Source organism: Nanorana parkeri, unplaced genomic scaffold, assembly GCF_000935625.1.
Source record: "Nanorana parkeri isolate BGI_ZX_2015 unplaced genomic scaffold, ASM93562v1 scaffold18, whole genome shotgun sequence".
Classification (NCBI taxonomy): Eukaryota; Metazoa; Chordata; class Amphibia; order Anura; family Dicroglossidae; genus Nanorana; species Nanorana parkeri.
Window position 1 is genome coordinate 600184 of NW_017306286.1, and position 8171 is coordinate 608354.

The window sequence follows — 8171 nt, forward strand, 5'->3', positions numbered from 1 at the left end:
AATAAAGTAAAAAAGAAAAAAAAAAGCCAACATTAAGAAAAATAAAAATACAAGGGATTACTTGAGGGGTTCTCGGAAAAAAAATGCCGCATTAACGGCTAATGAATATTTGGGGGCATGTTCAAAAGTGGGTGCGGTCTATAAAGTGGGTGTAGCATTACGGCATATGTAGTGTTGCTCCTTTCCTTCCACACCTTGCTATATTTTAGAAACATAGGGCCTGGGGGCACATTGAAGAGAGAAATGTGTTGAGTTGAATAAAACTAAAATAAATCTCTGGCCAAATGGAAGTGCCTTCAGATAGCTGATGTAATTTTCATCCACTCCTCATTCCCACACTCCATCTGAATACTGGACTGTTCTGATAGTATCAAACCTTGCCGGCCCTTTCTCGCCTCCTACTCATTCCAACTGACCGTTGAGGCAGCCCATTATAGTGATGGCCCAATGTACGAGAACTCTCTCCACACCTTCATGTGAAAACCTGGTGGCTGTCACTGCATTGTGGGAGGAAGTGGAGATGTAACTCTCCCCCATACCTGTAGTAGGGGTTTTTCCCTTTCCCTTTGGCGAGTGAACAGAGCAGCATGGGTGTGAACAAAGAATAGTAAAAGCAGTGTGGATGTGGACAATCAGGTGAAGCTGTTGCTTTACCCTACAAGAACAAACCACAGAATTACTTCAACCCTTTACTTCAACAATTCTAATCATACCCCTAAAGCAGGGGTGTCAAACTCAATGTAATCATGGGCCGCATCAACATTATGGTTGCCCTCAAAGGGCCTGTAAGACTATATAAATGTATCTAATCTTTATCATAATTGCCTCTGCATTCGATTATCACTGGTTTTAGTAATAACTTAATTCCTAGATCTGAAAGTAGAAGTCTAGGAAATGGCCTGGTGGGCCGGATTCGGCCCCTGGGCCTTGAGTTTGACACATGTGCCCTAAAGATAACCTCACCCCTAAATCTAATCCAACAACAGATCATTATTTTTACAAATATAATAATATCATTTATAATAATATGATTACACCATCAGCTATTTTCATCAAGCATGATAGTAACAATCCACAGGGAAAGGTCCAAGCCAATGATTAGTATTAGGTATTCCAAGATTCTACAGGTAATGTATATACAAACAAACAGATGTGTTGACCCAGTTATATTTAAATTTTGATTTTCAGATTTAGCCGATGCGGTTGTAAGATCTATCTATCTATCTATCTATCTATCTATCTATCTATCTATCAGATAGATAGATAGTGTACATTGGTGGCTTTGCATTGATTTTCTCCAACGTGTTCTCTGCATCCCCTCCAGCACTTGCAGTGGGGAAGGCCAGAGACTGGACTACAGGGTTTGCAGATAACATATTACAGCTGGAGGGAAAGCTGACTTGCCATAATTAATGGTGCTTCTGGTAATAGGATTTCCCAGCCCTGAGGAACCTTTTTACATAAGATATTGGCTGGAGAGTTATGATTTATAGGGGTCTGATCCCAAAGAGAATCTGCACGGGGACTCATGCTGGAAGGAAATTTATCAAGGCAAGCAAGAGGAGAGACAGAAAGACTGGTGCTGGGGAAAACTGGCAAGTCAGGGAGAGGAGAAATGAAAAGTCCAGAAGGTATAGAAAAAAATACGAGAGCGTTCTATTGATCAATAGCTCGAAATGAGGTCAGAGGTTAATAGAAATCTTGCAAACGTTTTGTTCTCATATTATCGACAGTGTTTATTTGTGGCTTGACTCCCTCTTGTGCACAAACTAAGTATTGCCAGTCTGCTAAAACATTCCAAGCAACTGTTCTTGCAAAACAGACACTGGTTCAAATCATTTTATTTGGAAGGATTAGACCATTCCCAGTTGGGATTTAAAGTTCTTAAGCTCAGAGAGACTGATTGAACTTCCCCCGCATACTATCATTATCAATGGTCCTTGTAGCTGTTCTAACTTGCCCTCTTGTTGCAGCTGCTGGATGTGTCCTGAATATACAGCAGCAAGAGCAGCTCCACATGCAGCCTCCACCAGCATCCGTTCATCATCTGGAAGAAAAAAAAATTAATGAGGGACAGAAGTAGCGGAGTGAAACAAAATATACAGCATGGCTTAAAGTGACATTAAAGGATACCCCCCATGCTAGTGTAAGGACTTACCTTAAATTATGCCTCTTGATCCGATCATCTTCTTCTTTCCTGTAGTTTTCAGGAGTCCCTCCAGGACTGGTGCTGGTCTCTGATCCAGCTCTGACTCCTATCTCTTCCTGGCACTTCCTGTTCCACGGAGTCTGTGCGGGTGCACGCTGCCTCCATTGACTTATCTAGTGTCTCTCCTCGTCCCCCGGCCGAAGATCTGTACTGCGCATGTGCCCACCCCATGATCCTTTGCGGCCATCCGAGATTCTTCAGATCTTCGAACGGGAGTGTGCGGCAGAGGCACAGGTAAGTTTAAACGTTTTTCGTAACTTTTTGTTATGTTTTTGCATATATCTACTGCTTGCTAGCAGTAAATATATGCAAAAACCCTTGAAGGGGTTTCAATATCCTTTAAAGTGACATTCAACCCTCAGATTTTTTAACATAAACCAATACTGTAATGTGTGCCTAACTGTAATCCATGGTAGTTTCCCTTCTCTTTGCTGCTCTTCCTTTTAAATCTGTATCTCTTCTCATGCTGGGGGAGAACTTCCCTTTGCAGCTGAGTGCCTCTTCCTGTAGTGCTGGCTCAGGTTGTGAACCTATACACAGACACCATGTATCCATTTCAGAGGCAATGCAGTCTGCTGCAAAACAGAAGTTCTGCCCAGCATGAGAACAGATACAGATTTAAAAGGAAGAGCAGCAAAGAGACGGGAAACAACCATGGATTACAGTAAGGCACACATTACAGTATTGGTTTATGTTAAAAAATCTGAGGGTTTAATGTCACTTTAAGTCTAATAACCTTCTAAAAAGAGCAGCACCATTAGAAAGTATAGCCAGATATACAAGGCTTCTGAAAGTTAATTTCTAATTGAATGATGTAGTTTAGTAACCATGATTGCTCTTCAAAAACCTTATCGGGGCAACCTTTGTAACAAGTACAGATAAATGTCAGTGTGTCCCTGATCCAAGGATATTTAGCTGTAACATGCTAGTCCTAGCATGATATTTTACAATCTTCCCATACTACTTGAGCCCACGTAACTCTATAATGATTTTCTTTCCGTTTGGAAGATTGCAGAGAAGGATGCAGTGGCTAGAATCATGCATGAGCTAAAAGTAGAACTTTGCAAATGAATATATGTGCACAGGGAGCACTAAAGTAATAAGTAATATTGATACATTTATCTTAACCAGATCCACAGATGTTACTGTGGTAAAGATGCTGTCATCTTGCCAATTCAGAACAAAGTGACAGGGTTTTTTTTAAAGCCAACTCACTAACCGACCTTTTACTCACCTTCCCAGTGCTCTCCCACTGCTCCTTCATCTATGACTTCCCATTCAACATATTGAGTGTGGTCTGGTGTCAGAGCATAGCCGGTGTGTCACTCCCTCCATAATGTGCCAATGCTTTAGCCTAGCACTGCATCATGGGTGGAGATCACATGTAGACACACACCAGAACAGAAGAAAGAGTGGTGGAGGAGCCCTGTGAAGTTGAGTGTAAGGTGCTTTGGCGTGTCCTATAGTCACTTGAGTTCCCAGGACTATTTCTTCCTAAATCCCCAAGTCCCAAAGTTTTTTTCATTTTAGCAATGTCTCGGTTCCCCAAGTTATATCTTAAGTTTTGTAGCCTGCCCTAATGTATTATAAATCGTTTTCTTTAATGGAACAGATAGGGCTTTAGTTTGGTAGTAAATGTGAATACATATATATTTTATTTCACTGTTTTTTATTGGGATTAAATAGTTTAAAAAATCCTGTAATTTTTTACAACACAGCATCTACAGTATTTGTGTAAACTGTAAGCATAACATCGAGGTAAGATTAGGTTGGGTTGATGACTGCAGAAAATAGCATGCAGGCGACTTTTTCACAGGTTTGCAATCGCTAAAATTATTTATGACATGATGGAGTTATGCACGCTCTATCAGTACAGTACTAATACCTTTACCTGCTTCTTATTTTTCGATCTGTTGGTCCTACCCGGACTTTCTTTGTTGTTAGATACTCTTTATTCCTTTGTATAACTGAAAATACCCAAATAAAAACCTATTGAATATAAAATTTGAATGACATTACATTCACTTACGTGAGCATTTTATGCTTGCGCAGTAAACGCAGATGTCATTCAGATCATCTGACATCATTGTTGCAGCCTGAGGATTAACCCTTTTGATGTCATTTGTAGCTGGAAATGGGACTGTGTAAAGCAGACTGTCAGCTTTACACTGGAAGCGATTCTGGTGGCTGACCTGCATTCAGATCGCTTCCAGGGGCCGTTGTAGTGCCCCCCCTCTCCCTTGCTTTCCTGGCTCTGCTGCCCCTCCTGCGGGCCCGGACCCAGCATCACTGGTGTTGTCAGGAGGCTGGGAAGGACAACCACCAAACATCCATTTGCCAATCTCTTCCCCGCTGAATGGGGCCAGAAGCAACGTAATTGCATCACTTCCGTTCCCTCAGCTGTTATTTCCCAGCTGCAGAGGCCGGGGAAGTAGCTTTTAGAGTGCAATCTGCGCTCCAATAGCTTCTTTGGAGGGAAAGTTAATTGACCCCTAATGTCACCTTAAAGAGAACCTGTCACCACTAGTATGCTATCACATGACCGATGAAGACAATCATAAGAACAAGAAAGATGTCAAATCATTATCCACTTTTCTACATACCCACAAACATCTCTATGGCTCGTACTGCCTCCACATCATCCACAGCCACAGAAATAACTTTGTATTTTCTTGCACACTCCAGAGCTCGATCACATACTGTTTTTGCACCTAGGCACTTGGCAATGCTGTAAAATATTTTTTTTAAACTTTAGATTTAGGACTGCAGTTTGGACGATCCCTTTCCACTGCCAAATTACATTTACCTAAAGTTGAAAATGTATTAGATACAATCACCTAGAATATTATACTGCACACACCTTAATGCTTTAGGCTATGTTACTTACTCTTAAATCGTTTTCATACCATTATGGCATCAGTCTCCTTGCCACCAACTAGAAATCAATGCAAATTTTTCTTCATAGACTCAACTGGTGTCCATAATGCTGTTACAAAAGATACTGATTTGTGTTATGTTCACCTCCCTCTCTTCTTCCTCCTACCCCCATTTGTCTGTCCTACTCATCTTTAGGGGAATGTTCCTCTAGTTTGTCTGCATTTATTGTTCACGTTTTTAATAAAAACAAGTTTTTAAAAAAATACATGAAAAAGACACATCCACCATTTGGATAAATCACAAGTTGCTTCCAACCTTCTCATGTGGAAGATAATGTGGGTTAAAGAGACCGCTCTCACTTCACAAGTGTCACACTGTCAGAGTTAATTGGTCTTGAAGGAAGCATGTAGTTGTCAGGCACCTACTAAGTCTTAATAACCCTACTGAATTGCTGCTTCAATGGGGGCTATAATTACAGGTGCTTTGTGGTCTAGTGACAGGCAGGCAGTCTTGTTTCTTACATCTCTATAAACCATGTCCATTTGGTCACTGCTATGAGGATAGAAAAAGTAGTTGGAAATTATCTATGCCATTCACAGAATATAGAGCGTATCTAAAGTGTATATAGTTTCTTCAGTCTTCCACTACCTGCCGATATAGTCTAGAATACTTTGCAGTTTATATTAACATATTTCTGTCATTGTAGATGCTATTTCATTACAGGGCTGCATGCTCATTATTTAAAGTATAATAATTAGGAATGTTGATGATCCCCACGTGCTCTGACATCTGGGTCACCGTATGTCCTGAAGTTCTACTTCACTTTCTCCTCTGCTGATTGACAGCAGCAGTGGGAGGGTGCAAAAGCCAGCCTGCTATTGGCTATTGCAATTTGAAATGGCCATTAGCAGCCTAGCTACTCATTCCCCTGCTATCTGTTTTTTTTTTTTAATCTGATTTTTTATTCTTATTGTAAATAGGGAACTTACTGTATATTTTCATTAGCTGTAGCGTGTGTAAACACTTAGTCTGGGGTGGGGGAGAGGGCACCTCCCTGAAAAGAGTTTTTGCAGGTTGGGATGTCTGAGTGTAAGTAAATCCTATTACACAGTAGCGGAACTACCACCAAAGCCACCCACACAGCCACTACGGGGCTGTGTGATTTCTAGTTACACCCCTGCTTTTACAACAGTATTTGTGAATAGCGGAGGCCAAATATCAGGTTCCAAGAGTGACATCTTGTAGTTACTCAGAAGGGGTCAATGACCTTTAATTTGTTTTTATTAGGATCCTAATTTGAATTTCCAAGTTCATTAAAAAAAAACATTTGTACATCTGGATGGATCACATTAATGTCAGTTATCAAGCATGTCCTCTAAAAGTCTTACCTGGTAATGTCAGGTAAAGTCACTGGCTTTCCAGCTTCAAGGGCTGCATTCAGACAGTGGGCTCCCATTGTTTCCATGGCAATGATGGGCACATCAGACCACCCAACTCTGGTAAGTCCTTCTACTATTCCAGCAAGGAGACCTCCACCCCCTACTGAAACCACAAGAGCTCCTGGCTTCTGATTCCCCAAAGCTGCTTTCAGTTCTAGCACCAGACTAGAGTGACCTTCCCTATAAAAGGTAGACAATTGTGTAGCAGTATTCAGAAAGCAACACATAAAATCAATCTGCAAGAAAACAAGATTTTCTAACATTGAAAACAAATGGAAAGTGTAAAGCCATATAAAACTTTATTTGTAGTTATACGGATTATATCAAATTCTCTGTCATGGCCCAATACAGTAAGTACAAATCACTCTCCTCCCAGTCATTTCTCTACCTCTCTGTTAGAAGCTCCTGAGCTAAATCAATAAACTATTGTGAAGGTACTTTAATTCAAATCACTGGTGCCTCTAGGGAGGCTGGCTGGAACGTCCACCTTGCAATGTGTACACCATGGCTCCATAACCTTGTTGGCCGAACAGAACTCGAAACAACAAAAAAGCAGGTCCTTAAAGTAGTGTTTAATTCTCACACTTTTTCAATAATGAATCCAGATCAAACCAACACACATTGCCCAGCAAAGTATTCCTTTAAAATGTTTGCCCAAGCTCCTACAATCATCATGTTCCTGAACAGCTGACTCCAACCCTCTCAGCTCTGCTTCCCTGAACTTCCTGTCCAGTATCCGTTCACAAGGGTGAGCACAGTCTCTAGCAGCTGTTCACCTACTAGCTTGGAGAGGGGAGAGGGAAGGGAGGAGGAGCAGGGAGGAGTAGCTTGCCTTGCTGTGTCTGTGTGTTTTCAGAGATGCACACAGCTTACTAGCACACACAAGGGTGGCTACATAGGTCTCTGCAAGGGAAAGGAGTCAGCTCAGAGGACCAGCTGATTCTGCAGGAAACTAAAACTTGAATACATCAAGGAGCAGCATCCATTGTAAGTGATTTAATCAGCATTTGAAATAGCTAAAAAAAATTGAATTTAATATCACTTTGAGGCAGATCTTTCATACTTGTTGTGAGTACATCCAATATGGTTAATATCCAAACCTGATTTCTTGTGTTTCTATTGTGTCAGATAAATGCAATCAGATAGAGATGTTCAAGAGAGAGTTGTTCTGTAGCAGCTGGAGCAGATCAAGATCAGAGGGTCTGTTATATGAAGCTCTGCTCAGTATGGAAGAAAGAAACCATAGAAGTCACCCTGCTACAGTGAGATGTTGGTGAAATGCTCAGATAATGGACCAGACTACATTTAGGCCAGATGAGAAAGTGTACAAAAACTGGTTATATTGGACATTTTGCATTGAATATTCCCTTAAAATTGTATAAACAAAATTAGTTTAGTTTAGCTGAAAAACTAGGATAATAAAAATGATAAACATAAATGTTTATATGAGAAAACAACAATTGTTCCAGACATCCCAACTCTCCCGGACATTCCGAGAGTCTCCTGCTATAAGATAGGGGCTCCCGGCCACCCGGGAGAAAAATATTTTCTCCCAGGAAGGTTTACTCTGCTCGATCTGGCAGAGTAAACCTTTCCCTGCTGTCTTTTTTTTTTTTTACTCTAATATCTGAGCCGCCGACCGCCGT

General features: G+C 41.0%; 1 protein-coding gene across 2 annotated transcripts in view; it reads right to left on the reverse strand.

Annotated features, from left to right (window-relative positions):
* Positions 1-1259: 1259 nt before the first annotated feature.
* The window catches only part of SDSL (serine dehydratase like), a 39236-nt gene continuing 32324 nt past the window's right edge, over positions 1260-8171 (reverse strand). For both annotated transcript variants that reach the window (XM_018560585.1, XM_018560577.1), the window contains exons 6-8: positions 6475-6705; positions 4813-4937; positions 1260-2047 (exon numbers count right to left, since the gene is read on the reverse strand). In XM_018560585.1, the coding sequence (XP_018416087.1) occupies positions 1854-2047; positions 4813-4937; positions 6475-6705 (550 nt within the window). In that variant the 3' untranslated portion in view covers positions 1260-1853. The remainder of the gene's footprint in view (positions 2048-4812; positions 4938-6474; positions 6706-8171) is intronic.